Source organism: Rhinopithecus bieti, unplaced genomic scaffold (genome assembly GCF_001698545.2).
Source record: "Rhinopithecus bieti isolate Rb0 unplaced genomic scaffold, ASM169854v2 scaffold_17861, whole genome shotgun sequence".
NCBI lineage: Eukaryota > Metazoa > Chordata > Mammalia > Primates > Cercopithecidae > Rhinopithecus > Rhinopithecus bieti.
The window spans coordinates 3453579-3472414 of record NW_016809830.1 but is presented as its reverse complement, the minus strand read 5'-3'; the positions used below and the strand labels follow the sequence as shown (position 1 = coordinate 3472414).

Genomic DNA, 18836 nt, shown 5'->3' with positions numbered 1-18836 from the left:
GCAAGAGTTTAAAATTCTGAGAGGCTCTACTATATTTACTAAAGATTTTCTAGGGTTTCTCGAGACCCTCTAATGTGCTAGGTATACAATAAGTATTTACTCGTTTTTAATTTTGGTTTTATTTAGTATCTTTGTGCTATGACTTTCGTGAACATTTTTTTTTTCCTAGAAAGTTTAGCACCTTTGAGGTATTAAGATTACTGTTATTTACACTGTTTCCTTTTTACTGGTAGTCTTGTTTTGTTTCTTTGCATTGGTGGGTGGTAGAAGAAAAAGACACTGTTATGAGGTCACATTCCGTATAGACAAGCAAAGAAAATAAAAGTAGGTGCAGGAAATTAAGTTTTATAAGTTCTAATTTTTCTTTCCTTTCTAAAAGCCAGCTAACCCAGTTTTATTTATTAAAACTTTTGCAAATGTAAACTTTTCTACGTTGGTTTCTTTTATGTCAGTTATCTCTTGCTGCATAATCAGTTACCCCCAAGTCAGAAATGAAAAACAACAACGGTGTATTATCTCACACAGTTTCTGAGGATAGCAGTCCAGGAGTGGCTTAGCCGGGCAGTCCTGGCTGAGGGTCTCTCATGAGGCAGCAGTCAGACTCTGAGCCAGGTCTGCAGTCGTCCGAAGGTTTCCCCAGGGTTGGAGGATCCTCTTCTCAGATGGCTCGCTCACAGGTGTTGTCAGGAGACCTCATTTCCTCACTGGCTGTGGCAGGAGGTCTGTTTCTTTCCACAGTGATATGGTTTGCCTATATTCCCACCCAAATCTCATCTTGAATTCCCATGTGTTGTGGGAGGGATTCAGTGGGAGGTAATGGAATCATGGGGGCAGGTCTTTCCCTGCTGTTCTTGTGATAGTGAATAAGTCTCATGAGATCTGATGGTTTTATAAGGGGGAGTTTCCCTGCACAAACTTTGTTTTCTCGTCTGCCGCCGCGTGAGACATGCCTTTCACCTTCCACCATGATTGTGAGTCCTCCCTAGTCACGTAGAACTGTACGTCTATTAAACTTCTTTCTTTTGTAAATTGCCCAGTTGTGGATATGCCTTTATCAGCAGCGTGAAAATGGACTAATACTCTTACCACTTGGGCCTGTCTGCAGGGCTACCTGAATGGCCTCCTGCCATAGTCATGTGCTTCCCTGGGGTGAGTGAGTGAGAGCGAGGCAAGAGAAGGAGTGGGGGTGTTCCATTATTGACTAGGATTTTCTTCCAAATTCCTGTCAAAAGTCTTCCAAGCTTCGATGTTGGCAGTTATTCCTCAAATGAGGAATGTTTGTGTCACGGGTATATCAAATATATATCCCACTGCTCTGTTCCTGTGTCCTTCTCTTCCAAAATCGTTTTCTTTTCAATGCTAAATAATAATGCAGTAATTTGAAGACATTTTCAATGGTGTTGTCTTTGTCCATTGCATGCTTCCATAGTAGAGTACCACAGTCTGGGTAGTTTTTAAAGAACAGACATTTATTTTGCACAGTTACAGAGCCCGGGAAGTCCATGATCAAAGAATCAGCTTCTGATGAAGGCTTTCTTGCTGTGTCCTCACACGGCACAAGGCAGAAGGGCAAGCAGGGAAGAACAATTTGTCCTCACATGGCAGAAAAGAGAGAGAACCCACTCCTGCAAACGCCCTTATCACAGTGTCATTAATTCATTCGTGAGGGTAGGGCCTCCCGCTAGGCTCTATCTCCCAACATTGTTACACTGGGGATTCAGTTTCCAGCTCATGAATTTGGAGGCATACATTCAGACCATAGCAGACATTGCAACTTAACACTTGAGTTCCTAGCAGTGCATGTAACTCAACTGAAGTGGCAGCTATATGAGCATTTGTGACCAAACATTTCCATGAGCTGACACTGAGAACTACCCTATGGCTCTGCCTGACAGGCATCTGTTACAAGGTGCATCCTGATTTCAGAAGTGTTAGAATACGGGGGGAAAAGCTTCTAAAAATTGAAGAAATATGGTAAATAATTTTCTCCCCCACCCAGTCATGGGGAAGTACAATAGATCAAAGTCTTCTGCAAATAAGTTTCTTTCCTCTGATTTTACAAAGCCTGCAACTCACGAAGTGTAAATTGATTGAGAAGGCGATGTGAATGAGTGATTTATGAGAAAGATAAATATGCAGGTTATTTCTAAAATGTTTCAGTTTTGGTTTCAGATGTATAAACAAGGAAAATCCCTCTTTTGTGACTTTATTTTTTTTTTTTTTCTTTAGGAATAAAGATTACTATAAACCCAGAATCAAAGGCAGTCTTGGCTGGACAGTTTGTGAAACTGTGTTGCCGGGCAACTGGACATCCTTTTGTTCAATATCAGTGGTTCAAAATGAATAAAGAGGTAATTTTTAAAAACATACCTTTTAATTCTTCTGTTATAAGGAGAGAGAATGATAGAGAATTAATTAACATTATTGTCCTAAATGTAGTTTTAACAGTTTGGTAAAAGTCTGACAGACATTGCTAGGTTATTATGAAGTAGTCAATAATCATTATTTTGGTAAGACAGTTCCAGAATTGTTGTATAGAAACATTGTAAACAATAATGAAATAGTTCTCTACTCTAAAAATTGTGGAAAATAGGGATTACTTAGGGCAACAGTGTTAGCAAGTATAAAGCATCACCAGTACATTCTTGTATATACAAAACTCTTTACAACAGATTATGTTCCAACCAAAATCTTTAGAAGATTTTCAAGGCTATATGGAAAGTTAATGTGCTATTCTTTTTAAGAATTCCAGATCACTTGGACTCGGGAAGGGGAAAATCACACACTGGGGCCTATCATGGGGAGGGGGGAGGAGGGAGGGATTACATTGGGGAGTTATACATGATATAAATGATGAATTGATGGGTGCTGACGAGTTGATGGGTGCAGCACACCAACATGGCATAAGTATACATATGTAACAAACCTGCACGTTATGCACATGTACCCTAGAACTTAAAGTATAATTTAAAAAAATAAATAAATAAAATAAAAATAAAAAATAAAAAATAAAATGAAGAAAGAAAAAAAAAAAGAATTCCACATCACTGTTTTATCTGTATGAGAAGATTTAGTAAAATCTGAAGTAAAATTCAGATTGGCAGAATGGGCCATTTATTCCTTTTGTGAAATGATTGGATCCCTGCAGATCTTAGAATCACATCTTAGAATTCTTTTTTCTTCAGAGTTCCTTGAGCCATCCTGCACTGGGAGTTTCTCAGTGGTCTGGCTGCCTGCATTGTGTCCCACTTCTGTGGGCTTTTCTCTTCCATTCCTTCATCCCTCTCTACTCTGCTCCCACTTCCACAGTGCCCAGAAAGTCCATATTCTTTTCACTCTGTTAGTCCCAGTAATTCACCTTTCTTCCAAACTTGATGCCATGTCTCCCTTTGCAAATCTGAAACTAAATAAAAGCTGTTCTGAGAATGACTTTTCCTTTAATTGGATTGCCTCATACTGTAAGAGAATTCTGTGGTTTTATACAATCTTTTATTTCTGTCTGTTACACAGCGGTAAGACAGAGCAACTGTGGAATGTAGTAAAAAGATTGCATGTAGCTTTGGCACTAGATAGGTCTGTGTTGGAACCCTGACTGCCATTATTAGCCATGTGAATTCCTATTATCAGAGGTTGTGAGAATTAAGTAGACAGGATGTTTTACATGCCTAGGCTTTTGAAAGATGGTACCTAAGGGTATTTTTTTAATCATATTTTCTCAATTGCAAAGTTACTTTCATTTTAATAAATGCCCTTTGAGGAGAAATAGTGGAAAAAACCTACTACATTAAGTGTATCATTTGTAAACTATGTCCTGATTGGAGAAAGGTAGAAATACAGGGGATGGAAAATGCATCTTAGAGTTAAAGAGTTGTAATGGATTTTAAAACTCTTAACAAGTCAAGTTTTGTGAAACCACTCTTATGATCATAGGTGTATTGTAGGAGATGTTTACTTAACAAGTGCTTGTTGAGCACCTGTTTTGTGCCAGGCCATGTTCTAGGCTTGATGATACAGCAGTGAACAGAAGGTCTCTTCCCTCAAAGAGCTTACACACCAGTGGGGACAGAGCAAGCACTGTTAATTCCTGTGAGTTAAGAGCTATGAGGAAAATCAACAGAGTGGCAACATAATGTGAGAAGCTACTAAAGGTTTTAAGCAAGGGAAGTAACATGGTAGGATTCATGTTTTTTGTTTTTTGTGTGTTTGTTTGAGATGGAGGCTTGCTCTGTCGCCATGCTGGAGTGCAGTGGCACGATCTTGGCTCACTGCAACCTCTGCCTCCCCAGTTCAAGTGATTCCCATGCCTCAGCCTTCTGAGTAGCTGGGACTACAGGCGTGCATCACCACGCCCAGCTAATTTTTTGTATTTTAGTAGAGACAGGGTTTCACCATGTTGGCCAGGATGGTCTCGATCTCCTGATCTCTTGATCCGCCTGCCTCGGCCTCCCAAAGTGCTAGGATTACAGACGTGAGCTACTGTGCCCAACCAGGATTCATGCTTTTAAAACATGAACTTGCTGCTTAAAGGAAGCAGAGAACAGCAAGATGAGCAGTTGTCTAATATCTGTGCTTGACTGGAAGTAGCAGTAGTGTGGAGCAGAGAAGGTGGCTCACAGTGCATAATTCAGTGTGTATTTTAGAAACAGTCAACTAAGCTGACAGATTAGATATAGAGTATAGGGAGAAGGAAGAGAAATCAAGGATGACCCCTAGGCTTTCCATATGAGCCTCTGAGATGTGTTATGTACTGAGGTGTTGAAGATTGGAAAATTAACTGACAGAAGACAGATTAATGGAGAAAAAGCTTATTTGTGTGCATGCTAGAGCTTTCAGAAGGAGTAGCTTGCTAACTGGTTATGTAACTAATTTAGTAGGGAAAGGCAGGGGCCCTGTGAGCATAATGGATGGGTTTGTTCAGGAAAGACAAAGGGGAGAAGAACAAGGGAAGATAGCAAAGTTTGTGGTAATGTTTGTTCATTCAGGCACCGATGGTATCTCCCTTCATTGTGACCATAAAGTCCCCAAAGAGAGATTTATGGTAGTTTTACTCTTGGTCTACCAAGGGGAGTAAAAGTTGCCCCAATAGGGAATTTATGGCAGCCTCATTTCCCAGAACTTTTTGCTTTGGGTCAGATAAAGGAAGCCTGAGAAGACTTCTATCTCCATCTGTTGAATCCCAGATGTCTTCAGTTTAATATAATCTTCGTACCATCTCTGGGGTTCTGAGTGGGTCTCCGCAGATCTTCAGCCCAAGTAGCTTTGTTCAGAAGATGCATCTTGCATTGTAACAGGAGGGAACAGAGGAGTTATAAATAGGTACAGACATGGATAGGTTTGTGATTTGTTGGCAGAAAAAGGAGATAATTTCTATCTGAAGTCAGTGCCTGAGAGAACTAGGATTACAGGAGGTTTGAGGAGAGAGTATACATCAATAGTCTAGAAGGAGAACACACTTAGGACCATATAGTAGGATTGTCAGGCAGTTCAAAGTGCAGCCTGTTGTCCCAGTTGTCACATTCTCAGCAAAATACTCTTGCTTTGGTGTAGGTACTGAAAGGGGAGAAAGTAGAGTTCAGTTACTTGGGGTTTGGAGAGGGAGGAGGTGAGCTTGTTAAAGTACAGGTTGAATATCCCTTGTCTGAAATGCTTGGGACCAGAAGTATTTCAGATTTTGGATTTTTTTTAGGTGCTGAAATATTTGCATTGTGTACTTAAAAGTTCAGCATCTCAAATCTGAAATGTTCCAGTGAGCATCATGGAGGTGCTGAAAGAGTCTTGAATTTGGGACTATTTCAGATTTTAAATCGTCATATTAACCTGTTCTTTGCAAGGGAGTCATTGTAATGAGGCACTTGAGTTAGCCCCTTGGCAATGTGCCAAAGTTGGGTGTAGCTGATCAATTGCTGGAAGCAGAAAAAGCATTAATAAAAGAAACGTTACTGTTGGAGGTGGGGCCTGTGGATGGCCACCCCCTCTCACTGTCTGACTGATACGCTTTCCATAACCCTTCTTTGTCTAGACCTTGAAGGAGATTGGATATTGTTTGGTTGAGGAGTTTATCCTCTTACAGAATTTTGCAGATCAGAAGGTGGGGTCTCAAGGTCAAATAACTTGCCAATGTCTTCCCAGCTAATGTGGTTAGAGCTGAAAACAATAGCCAAGCCTAATTCTCTGTGTTTTCTCTATGCCACCGTGGTGTTTGTATGGCTGCTAAACTCGTAAATGTTGCAGTTGTAGATTCTTTCAGAACTCAGTGATTGATCTCTTAAATGACAGAGCAAATAGTTAGTGAGCCTTTGGAAGATATTTGGGACCAGCTTAACTCTCTAGTTAATGGATTTGTGAAAGACTGAATTTTAATACTTGAGTCCTAAATAACTCAAAGTGTTACTGTTTTAACTCAGAAATGTTTTAGAACTTGGGGGGAAAATGTTGCACTTTCAAAGCTCCATACTGAAATCATAGATTTTGTACAGCATATTTTATAAGGTGTGTTTTTGATGAGTCATCCACTTCTATCCTCTTATTGATTCTTTCACAGATTCCAAATGGAAATACATCAGAGCTTATTTTTAATGCAGTGCATGTAAAAGATGCAGGCTTTTATGTCTGTCGAGTTAATAACAATTTCACCTTTGAATTCAGCCAGTGGTCACAGCTGGATGTTTGCGATGTCCCAGAGAGCTTCCAGAGTAAGTAATGAAAGAAACTGAATGTTAGCATGGGGATTTCCCATATTTTATTTTATTTTAAATGTTTACTTTTAAATAATTTTAAAGTATCAAAAATCATAGCAAAATTTCAATAGGTACTTCATTATAATGTCAACCATTGTTAAGATTTGATCCGTGTGCTTTGTCTTTTTTTTTTAATTTAGTTATTGGTTTTGTTTGTTTGTTTGTTTGTTTGTTTTTTAAGACAAAGTCTTACTTTGTTGCCCAGGCTAGAGTGCAGTGGTGCCATCTGATCTCAGCTCACTGCAACCTCTGCCTTCCAGGTTCATGTGATTCCTCCTCCCTCAGCCTCCGGAGTAGCTGGGATTACGGGCACGTGCTATCACACCCAGGTAATTTTTGTATTTTTAGTAGAAGTGGGGTTTCACCATGTTGGCCAGGCTGGTCTCAAACTCCTGACCTCAGGTGATCCACCTGCCTCGGCCTCCCAAAGTGCTGGGATTACAGGTATGAGCCAACATGCCCGGCCTAATTTGTCTTTCTCTGTGTGTGTGCGGTGTGCGTGTACGCGCACACACACACACGTATACGTGTGTGCAGATACCTTAGGATGACATAGACATAGACAGGCCTTTGTCTGGTCTCTGCCATGGACCTCTTCAAGTTTGCCTTCCTTCATGGTCCATTACTCTGCTCTCACACACGGCACCTATACTCAACTTAGTTTCTCCCTGCTGCTTCCATTGTCTCGAAAATGCCTTGCATATTCACACTCCACATCTTTGCATCAGTTCTTCCTTCCATCTTGAATACCTTTTCTGCCTGGCATACTCTTATGACTCTTTCAAGCCTCGGCTCCCTCTACTCCCTTGGCATTCTGATTTTACCTCTATTATAGAACTCATTGCATTGCTTTTGAAATTATTTGTTAGCTAGCTGTCTGAGCAGTATAGGGATAAGGAGTTTTCTTTTCTCTTTCTAGTTCTTAGAACAAAGCCTGGCAGGTAGTAGTCGCTCATCAGTTATGCAGTTCAGTGACCACCCTCATGAGGCACAGCCTTGGGCTTTGGTGTTAAAGCTGTTTTAAACTAAGCATAAGAGAGAGCCCCTGACTCCAGATTACTTACACAACTATCAGAAAAGATTATCTGTTGCAATAGAAAGCAGGAAGACTTTCTTGCTACCACCTCTTTCTCCCAAAAATTAATCTTTTGAACATATTTCTATATTTTGATTGTTTATATTGTCAGGCTTGTCTCCCTATTTAACGGAACTCCTGAAGGGAAAGTCTGGTTCTTAATAATCTTTCGTAAAACCAAACACTTAATAACCAATAGCACTCGGTAGGTGTTTATTGACAGAATGAAGAACCAGGGTGAATTCTGTTTAACAAAGCAGAGACAGATATATTTCCGTCAATAACATTTAATATTCTTACATTTAAAGCACAAATTCAAAGCTATCTAAAAATCTCTGAAGGGTTCTTGATATCTAAAACTTACTTTTCCTTATTTAAGAAACAGATTGTGGACCTGGCATGGTAGCTCACACCTGTAATCCCAGTACTTTGGGAGGCTGGGGTTCTGGGGCGGGTGAATCACTTGAGGCCAGGGGTTCAAGACCACGCTGGGCAACATGGCAAAACCCTATCTCTGCAAAAAAAATTAGTCGGGCCTGACGGTGCACACCTGTAGTCCCAGCTACTTGGGAGGCTGAGGTTCGAGGATCACTCAAGCCCAGGAGGCAGAGGTTGCAGTGAGCTGAGATCACACCAGTGCACTCTAGCCTGGGTGGCATAGCAAGACCCTGTCTCAAAAAATAAGAAAAAGAAACACATTGTGAAACTAACATCATGGAAAAATGCTGTTTCCTGAAGTTACTCACAAATACTAAATGTGATCATTATAAAAAGTAGATCAGTAGATAAACACATAGCATTTAAGACCTGACAGTCTTGAGTTCTATAATTCGGATGTGAATCAAGAAGAGGTCAGTTTGTTATGGATTTGAATGTTGTGGTCTCCAGTTTTGTAGGAGAAAAAACTCTCGTGGTAGTCTTGCTGCTCACTTTTCAATTCTTTTCCATACTGCATATTTTTCTCTCCAAACTATTGTATTGTTCCTAAAAAATTATGTTGTGGAAAAAAAAACGCTAGCATTGATGTCAGCACTAAAGGCCGTGTAGTGTATCATTCACTGCAAGGAAACATTCATCAGACTGCTTTGCTACTCCCTCTACTTCATCTTTTTATTTCAATAACTAGCATTGATCAAGGCAAAAAAAACAGTATACTCAAGAGTCATTGTCAGGTATTATTTTATTCGGTGCACAATCAAGAACCATGTTCTTTGTTGTATTTGCTGGACAAAAAGAAGAGTAGGGAGGGAAACCCACTTTTTGTTAAAAGAGTTAAAATGCTGCTTTCATTCTTTCACTTTAGCCTTTCTTAAACTCAAATAGCAATAAAGTTATTGAGAAATAAAATATCAGCTGGGCGCAGTGCCTCACACCTGTAATCCCAGCACTTTGGGAGGCTGAGGTGGGCGGATCACAAGGTCAGGAGTTTGAGACCAACCTGACCAACATGGTGAAACCCTGTCTTTACTAAAAATACAAAAATTAGCTGGGCATGGTGGCGTGTGCCTATAATCCCAGCTACTCAGGATGCTGAGGCTGTAGAATTGCTTGAACCCAGAGGGCGGAAGTTGCGGTGAGCCAAGATCACGTCATGGCACTCCAGCCTGGGTAACAGAGCGAGACTCCATCTCAAAAGCAAAAAGAGGAAATATCACCATTTTCTTTAAAGAAAAAATACCTCATGCACCTCTGTATTAGCCCATTCTCACACTGCTGTAGAGATACTACCTGCGACTGGGTAATTTATAAACAGAAGAGTTTAAATTGACTCACAGTTCCACATGGCCGGGAGGCCTCAGGAAACTTAAAATCATGGTGGAAGGTGAAAAGAAAGCAAGGCATGTCTTACATGGTGGCAGGAGGGAGAGAGAGCAAACGGGAAATGCCAGACATGTAAATAACCAGATCTGTGAGAACTCACCATCACGAGAACAGCATGGGAGAAACTGCCGCCATGATCCAGTCGCTTCCCACCTCGTCCCTCCCTCAACATGTGGGGATTACAATTCTAGATGAAATTTGGTTGGGGACACAGCCAACCCATATCAACATTTCTCAATTTTATTTAACTTTTTTATCCCATTTTTATTAAGGGGTAATTTATATACAATACAATGTATAGATACTACGTGTACAGTCCAGTGAGTTTTAACATGTATATATAACATTGGTATATGTATCTATTTAACATATGTATAGTCATTGACTAGATATTTTATATTCAGCTTCTTCCACTCAGCATAATGTTTTTAAGATTTACTCATGTTGTTCAGTGTATCATTAGGCAGTCCTGTCTTTTTACTGAGTAATATTCCATTGTATGAATTGACTAGGTTTGTTTGTTCATTCTCCTGTTGATAGACATTTAGTTTGTGTCCAGTTTTGGAATATTATGAATAAAGCTACGATGAACATTCTCATACAAGGCCTTTTCTGGACATACATTTTATTTCTCCTGGATAGTTGCATAGAAGTGGAATTGCTGAATCATAGCGTGGATATATGTTTAATTTTTCTTAACTGCCAAAGCTTCCAAAATAGTTTACCGTTTTGCATTACCACCAACAGGGTATGAGAATTCAGGCTACTCGCCCCATATATTGGCCAACATTGGTTGTTAGCTCTTATTGATGAATTAAGCTTTTGGTCATTATGAAATGCTCCTTTATCTCTGGTAATCCTCTTTGTCTTGAAGTTTACTTTGTGTGATACTAATGTAGCCATGGAAGCTTTCTTTTTTGTTTTGTTTTGAGAGGGGGTCTCACTCTGTCACCAAGGTTGGAGTGCAGTGGCATGATCTTGGCTCACTGCAACCTCTGCCTCCCAGGCTCAAATGATCCTCCTATCTCAGCCTCCCGAGTAACGGGGACCACACACATGTACCACCATACCTGGCTAATTGTTTGTATTTTTGGTAGAGACGGGATTTCATCATGTTGCCCAGGCTGGTCTCGACCTTTGAGCCCGCCTCGGCCTCCCAAAGTGCTGGGATTACTGGCGTGAGCCACCATGCCTGGCCAGCACCATGGTAGCTTTCTTGAGCTTTTTTGTATGGTATATATTTTTCATTATTTTAATTTGGAATGTCTTTTTTTAAAGTTTCATTTTAGATGACAGAATACAGATAAGTGTTGCTTTTTGCTCTAGTCTAGAAAAAAGTTGCTTTTAAGGTGTTTAGACCATTTACATATAATGTGATTATGTTTAAGTCTGACATTTTGGTGTTTGTTTTCAGTTAGTTTCATTTGTTCTCTTTTGATCCTCCTTTCCTGCCCTCTTTTGGACTGGGATTACAGGTGTGAGCCACCGCACCCGGCCAAAAGAGCATTTTTTAATATTCCATTGTATCTCCTTTATTGACTTTAGCTATGCCTTAGTGTTATTTTTAGTGGCTGTTTGAGAGATTACAGTATGCCTCTTTAGCTTATTGTGGTAAACCTTTACATATTCAACCTTAAAATATAAGAACCTTATATAGCATACTTTCATTGTGCCCCCCATTGTACATTTGTTGTCATATGTTTTACTTCTACATTTACTTTTAACCAATCTTATAAAGATACATATGTGTATATAATTTTTTGTTGTTGTGGAGACAGAGTCTCACTCTATCACCCAGACTGAAGTGCAGTGCCGCGATCTTGGCTCACTGCAACCTCTGCCGCCCAGGTTCAACTGATTCTCCTGCCTCAGCCTCCCAAGTAGCTGGGATAAAAGGTGCCTGCCACCGCGCCCGGGTACATTTTTGTATTTTTAGTAGAAACGGCGTTTCACCATCTTGGCTGGACTGGTCTTGAACTCCTGACCTCGTGATCCATTGGCCTCGGCCTCCCAAGCTGCTGGGATTTCAGGCATGAGCCACTGCGCCCAGCGCACGTGTGTGTAATTTTTAAAGATTTTGTTTAAAATATTCACTGACATAGTTACCTATTGTGGCACTCTTGAGTCTTTCCTTCTGACCCAGGTTGCTATCAAGTAAAATTTCCCTTCTGGCTGAAGAATTCCTTTTAACACTTCTTATGGTTCAGGTCTGCTGTTTTTCTGTAATAATTTGTAAAAATTATTTGTGAAATAATTTGTAAGCAAATTTGCTCAGCATTTGAATTCTGTTAATCTCTTTGTCTTCATTTTTGAAGGATATTTTCGTTGTGTATAGAATTTTAGAGGTGTGTTGGTTTGTTTTCACCACTTTAAAGATACTATTCCATTGTCTTTTGGCCTCGGCCTCCATTGTTTATCATGGAAATTTATTTATTCCTTTTATAATTGCTCCCTTGAATTTTTCCTGCTTGGAGTTCTCTGATTCTTGGACCTGTAAGTTGTTATCTTTCATCAATTTTGAATCATTTTTAGCCATAATCTCCAAATATTTTTCTTCTGCTTTCTTTATGGGACTCTAATTATTAATGTATGTTAGACTATTTGATATTGTCCCACAGGTCTTGTAAGCCCTGTCTTTTTTTCTTTCTTTCCTTCACTTTATCTCTATTTCCAGTTGGATTTCTTTTAACCTGTTTTCAGGATTACTGATCCTTTTCTCTGGTGTGACCAGTCTGCTGGTAAGCCCATCAAATGCACTGATGAGTGAAAATCTTGATATTTGAAATTTCTGTTATTTCCATTTGGCTCTTTTTTTTTCTTCAATTTCTCACTGCTGAAATTGTAAGTTGGCCACCATCTTCTGTGCAAGTTGATTAACTGCCTTTCTCACCAGATCCTTTAAGATGTTTGTCTTTGAGTTAATGTGAGTTAATCTGATAATTCCAGAATGTAGGCCAGCCGTGCTTTTCTTTCTTTTCTTTTCTTTTCTTCTTCTTCTTTTTTTTTTTTTTTTTTGAGACGGAGTCTCGCTCTGTCACCCAGGCTGGAGTGCAGTGGCCGGATCTCAGCTCACTGCAAGCTCCGCCTCCCGGGTTGACGCCATTCTCCTGCCTCAGCCTCCCGAGTAGCTGGGACTACAGGCGCCCGCCACCTTGCCCACCTAGTTTTTTTTGTATTTTTTATTAGAGACAGGGTTTCACCGTGTTAGCCAGGATAGTCTCGATCTCCTGACCTCGGGATCCGCCCATCTCGGCCTCCCAAAGTGCTGGGATTACAGGCTTGAGCCACCGCGCCTGGCCTTTTTTTTTTTTTTGACAAGTAAACATGGTTTATTTTAGAAATCTGAGACTATTTCAACATTAGGAAAATTTTTTAAATTATACTTTTAAGTTCTGGGATACATGTACAGAACATGCAGGTTTATTACATAGGCATACACATGCCATGGTGGTTTGCTGCACCCATCAACCTGCCATCTACATTAGGTATTTCTCCTAATGCTATCCCTCCCCTAGCTTCCCACCCGCCGACAGGGTTACATTTTCTTTCTTCTTCATAAGTCTCATCATTATTCAATGGTGAACATTGAGTATAAAAGAAAAATAGCATTAACATATGAGATTAACATATTACACATTAACATATAACAGAGATTGAAATTAATATTTTTATGCCCAGGAACTAGGCACACCCCTTGTAATGGCTACTAGAATAGGGGTATGAGTCCATCCTATTTGTAGTTGTTATGTCTGGGCTTTAGATATATTCAATTTACTACTGATGGAATTGAGGGTGGAATGAGGATTTCCCTTTGGCAGGACTGAGATTGACATATCGAGAAGACTTCAAGAATCTGTTTTACAGCTCTAGTGCCAAACTGCAAGAGATCTCTCTTCACTTTACATCCAGAGTCTCAGCTTATTGAACCACTGAAGCATTTTTGTTCTCCAACTCTACCCTTGTCTCTTCTATGTCTCAGGGGGGTCTGAGACCCCCTGCCTAGCTGCCCTGCCCCCAGCCAGCCTTGGAAAGCAAAGGCATTGCACTCACTGAGGACCTCATGGGCCTCCAAGGGTTTCCCTCAGCCTTAAACAGGCCCTGTGGACCTGCACTTCACAGGTGATCTTTTAGCTCTCCTCTCCTCCTTAGCCTTCTGCAAGAGCACTTGAGAAGGGCCCAAGAGAAGGAGTTGGTGAGGAAGGCAGAATCTTTGCAGGTGGGGTTCCTTGAGGATCTAATTGGTCATGCCTGCAAGGGGTGACCAGCCATCTGGTTTGCCCAGGACTTTCCTACTCTTCGCACTTTTAAGTGCTGCATTCTGGGAAACCTTTCTGTCCTAGGCAAACTGAGACCACTGGTTACCCTAATGCCAGCTCACACACTGCTTTTAAAATTTTGTAAAACATTGAGTTTTACCCTTCCTTGTCAGCTCAGTTCTAAAGGCATTAGGTGGGGCCAAACATGGTAGACATTTGTGTGGGGTGGGAGGGGGTGGGAGGAACTGGGATGGACTGGGATGACCCAGAGCAGGATATCAAAGCCCAGGTAAGGTGTCCGTGTGGGAGTGGAGCAGTTTCCAGAAATAATCCTGATGAATTAAGAGAGCAACGTATATCTTTCTAGACTATTTCTGTGCATGTAATAATATATTTATAAATGGAATCATATTCATTCAATGAATATTATTGATCACCTGTAATGTGTTAGACACTGAGTTACATAATGGAAACTTGTTGCATAAAATTGACAAGCTCTTTGCCTTCTGGGAACTTAAAGAGTATTAAATGAGCCAGGCGCGGTGGCTCAAGCCTGTAATCCCAGCACTTTGGGAGGCCGAGACAGGCGGATCACGAGGTCAGGAGATCGAGACCATCCTGGCGAACACGGTGAAACCGCGTCTCTACTAAAAAATACAAAAAACTAGCCAGGCGAGGTGGTGGGCACCTGTAGTCCCAGCTACTCAGGAGGCTGAGGCAGGAGAATGGCCTAAACCCGGGAGGTGGAGCTTGCAGTGAGCTGAGATCCGGCCACTGCACTCCAGCCTGGGTGACAGAGCGAGACTCTCTCTCAAAAAAAAAAAAAAAAAAAAGAGTGTTAAATGAGTGTTAAGTAAATGATTTCTAATATCTGCCTGGGGTAGAAATGTTAGTGATAACTCATCTGTATTTATTCAGTGTGGGTTACAAAACTTATTTCAGTATGTCAAAGAATGGAAGGAACATAGAGCTTTCCATGTTGAATGCCAATATCACTCAAGATGTTTATAAGTTGTTTGCCTCCATCAAAAAGATTCTGCAGGCAAACACATTTGGAAGGCACTTGAACTATATTCCTCTCCTTAACTAACAATGCATACTAGCACTTTGAAAACTTTGAGAAGTCCTGCAGTTGAGAAATGTGTTTAATCTTGTTTAACCCAGAATTTTGTAAAGTTATTTGTCCACAGCATTCTTTTGGCCACAGAATATCTCTTAACATTTCTATGAGTGCTACAGTTTTTTGAAACAGTTTGGGAAATGTTATTAAAGATTGTAACAAATGAAGGGGGAATTTGACACATCTTTTTTTTTTAATTATAGGAAAATTTTATTTTATTTTAACCTAGAGATTTTATTTTTTTCTTTTAATTTAAGGAAGTGTTGATGACGTCTCTGAATCCAAGTTGCAAATCTGTGTTGAACCAACTTCCCAAAAGCTGATGCCAGGCAGCACATTGGTTTTACAGTGTGTTGCTGTTGGAAGCCCTATTCCTCACTACCAGTGGTTCAAAAATGAATTACCGTTAACACATGAGACCAAAAAGCTATACATGGTAGGAAGTTGATTTTGGGGCATTTGGGGGAGTTAACATGTAAAACAAATGGTACAATTGAAATATAAGGTAAACATTAAAACTCATATCCTTTCAGATGTTTTAATGTTTTCAATATTTTTATTTAAAGTCCCTTATGATTTCATATTAACTAACGCTTATATTTGCTAAAGTGCTAGAATTCAACTCAGGCTTATATGTAAAACGTCAAATAGTATTGCATGAAACTCAGCACTGTTGGAATCATTACAACATTTACTTACTGGTATTTAACCTGATGAATGGAGCTAATGTAACAATGTCTAAAGCCTTCTGAGATGTTATGTTTTGCAGGGTATTTTTAAAACACAATGACTTTTTCTCCAAGCCATTAAAATTGAAGAGGAAGTACTGACATGTTCTAATATTGATATAGGTGCCTTATGTGGATTTGGAACACCAAGGAACCTACTGGTGTCATGTATATAATGATCGAGACAGTCAAGATAGCAAGAAGGCAGAAATCATCATAGGTAAGAAGTAATTCCCCAGTGTTCTGACAAGTGGACTATAATATAAGCTATATAAACTGCAACGTTTAAGCAAAGGAAATTATACTTTTTACCCCATACTATTTAATGATGTGTTAAGTATTAGAAGTTATATTATTTATATTGAAATTTGAAAGAATGCATACTGAAATCATAATCTAGGTTCACAGAAAGCAAAAAGAATCAGGGAAAAAGGCCATTTTATTTAGATTATCTTAGTTATAGTTTATTTTCAACATTTATGATAAAATATGTATTCTTTAAAGCTTTAGCTACAAAAAACTTGATTCAGTGGAAAAAGATTTTTGGCCAGGTGCAGTAGCTCACACCTGTAAAATCCCATCACTTTTGGAGGCCAAAGGTTGGTGGTTCATTTGAGCCCAGGAGTTTGAGACCAGCCTGGGCAACATAGTGCGACTCCATCCCTAATACCAATAGATAAATAAATTAGCTAGGCATGGTAGCATGCACCTGGTACCAGTGTTTGGGAGGCTAAGATGGGAGGATTGCTTCAGGCTGGGAGGTTGAATTAAAAATAATAATAATAAAAAGATTTTTTAATAAAACATTTTTAAAAACAAACATACACATATAAAGGAAAGAAAGGTATTAATCAACAATCCCATTATTAACCTCATAATTTGGGAATTTGTTATATTTCAGCTTAATATATTTAAAGTTATATTGTTCATAGTAGGAGGTATTGATGCATGTGTTGGTTTGCCAACATATCTCTATGATATTTATCTCTGTTTGCTTGACGGCTGCCCTTCTTAAGATCATGAATTACAATATATTCAAATTTGTTTTTTCTGAAACAAGGAAGAACAGATGAGGCAGTGGAGTGCACTGAAGGTAGTGTAAGTCTTTGGTTTGAAACCAAATCTCCTGCATGCTAGTTACTCTTGGGATTGGTGGAGTGCTCTTAGCTTACTGAGTGCAGTGATGGAAAAAATACTAGCTGTAAGAAATGATTTTGATTGAAGAATATTGTATTTTAATCTTCGAAGTTTTATAAATGGACAGACACGATTAAATTGACACACTATTACAATAACTAATCTTCAGTTGACTTTCTATTAATATTACATATAAGAACAAAGTTCCTGCATTTGTATCTTTTGAGTAGTGAAAATTTGCAATTAATTTTTAATGTTAATTTTTATCTACATAAAATTTATTAAAAAGATAAGTGGCTATATGATCATGGATATTTGTTCTAGATTATTTTGTCTGTCCTTTAGCCATGATTAGATGCTCTCAAATGAAATTTAGTTTTTATAAAAGTTTTAGGAGAGGAAATTTGTTTAACATATGTTTTATGAAATATTAAATATTCTGTATGAATATAAAATTGATCAGGATTTTTTGAAGCTACAAGACTTTAGATAATCTACCATGTCACCTTTATCATAATATGTAAAGGGAACTGAAAATCTGTTTCAACATAAACTTCTAATTTTTTTTAATTAGCCGAAGCATTGTACTTAAATTATAATGAGTAAATATTAAAACGTGGATCATCTTTCCTTGGTGTGATGTCACATTGTTTTGCAAAATGAGATTTGTGGATGGCAAAGTATTTTTTTCAATTTCTGCCTCTTTAGTCCATAAGCTTAGGCTCTATTTGGGTAAAGTAAGGAAATAATGTTAAATTTACATTTTCTGATTTTCCTGTCCTTTGTGTCTCTGTAGTATCACTTTGAAATACTATAATTACTGTTTTCATCCTAATGTATAGTTGCGAACAAGAATTCTCTCTTGTAAGGGAGTTATAATTCGATGATCTGTTAACTCTGTTTGAGGGAAGCCATGTGAAGAAATCCTAATCGAACTCCTCTTCCTCTCTCAATCCTTTTTGCCTAATTGCATGGTTTTTAAGACTTCCTAAAGTTGGTAACCTCTAAGAATAAATATAAGCTAGCACTGCTGTTTGGCTCCAGGATGATGCATGTGAATTACCACCTTGCTGTGCTGCTTCTATACCTGCAATATTCTCTATAATTTTTGCAGTAGCAAGCACACTATTAAATAATAATTTTCAGATAACTCTATTTAGAACACATAAAGATGAAAATCCAGTTATGAAGTTTCTCCAGAAGTCTCAGATGAAAAAATTAGATCCAAATTATTTTTCAGTGAAAGTTCACAAAGTTGAGAATTGCATATGAACAGTGTCCTTTATTATATATATATATATATATATATATTACCTATAGAGCATGGTGTCGTCTGTTGCATTTTGTGTATTTTGTTCAAGATACTTGATCAGACTATTCAGCCATAAAAAAGGAATGAAATTATGTCATTTGCAGCCACATGGTTGAAACAGTCATTATGTTGAGTGAAATAAGCCAGGCACAGAAAGACAAATAGCATACGTTCTTACTTATATATGGGAGCTAAAAAAGTCGATCTCATGAAGGTAGAGAGTAGATTAAGACTGGGAAGAGGCTTGGAGGTGGATGAAGAGAGGTTGGTTAATAGGTACAGACCTGCAGTTAGAGGGAATAAGTTCTAGTGTTTGATAGCACAGTAGGGTGACAATAGGTAACAACTATTTACCATGTCTTTCAAAATAGCTAGAAGTGAAATGTTCCCCACACAAAGAAATAAGTGTCTGAGATGATGGATATCCTAAATACCCTGATTTGATCATTATACATTATATGCATGTGTCAAAATATCATATGTATCCCATAAATATGTACAATTATTATGTTTAAATGAGAAGAAGGTACTTGATCAGGATGAGGGGTGCGGGTTGAATAGGTGGATTTTTTTAGGGCAGTGCAACTATTCTATATGATTAATGATGAATACATTTATACAAATTTTAATAATTTAAGAGGTCAGAGGAG

General features: G+C 38.9%; 1 protein-coding gene across 1 annotated transcript in view; it reads left to right on the top strand.

Annotated features, from left to right (window-relative positions):
* Positions 1-18836, top strand: part of MALT1 (MALT1 paracaspase) — an 88485-nt gene that overhangs the window by 23552 nt on the left and 46097 nt on the right. The window contains 5 exon segments of the mRNA XM_017890505.1: positions 2230-2351; positions 6542-6692; positions 15267-15445; positions 15861-15957; positions 16798-16830. Of these exon segments, the coding sequence (XP_017745994.1) occupies positions 2230-2351; positions 6542-6692; positions 15267-15445; positions 15861-15957; positions 16798-16830 (582 nt within the window).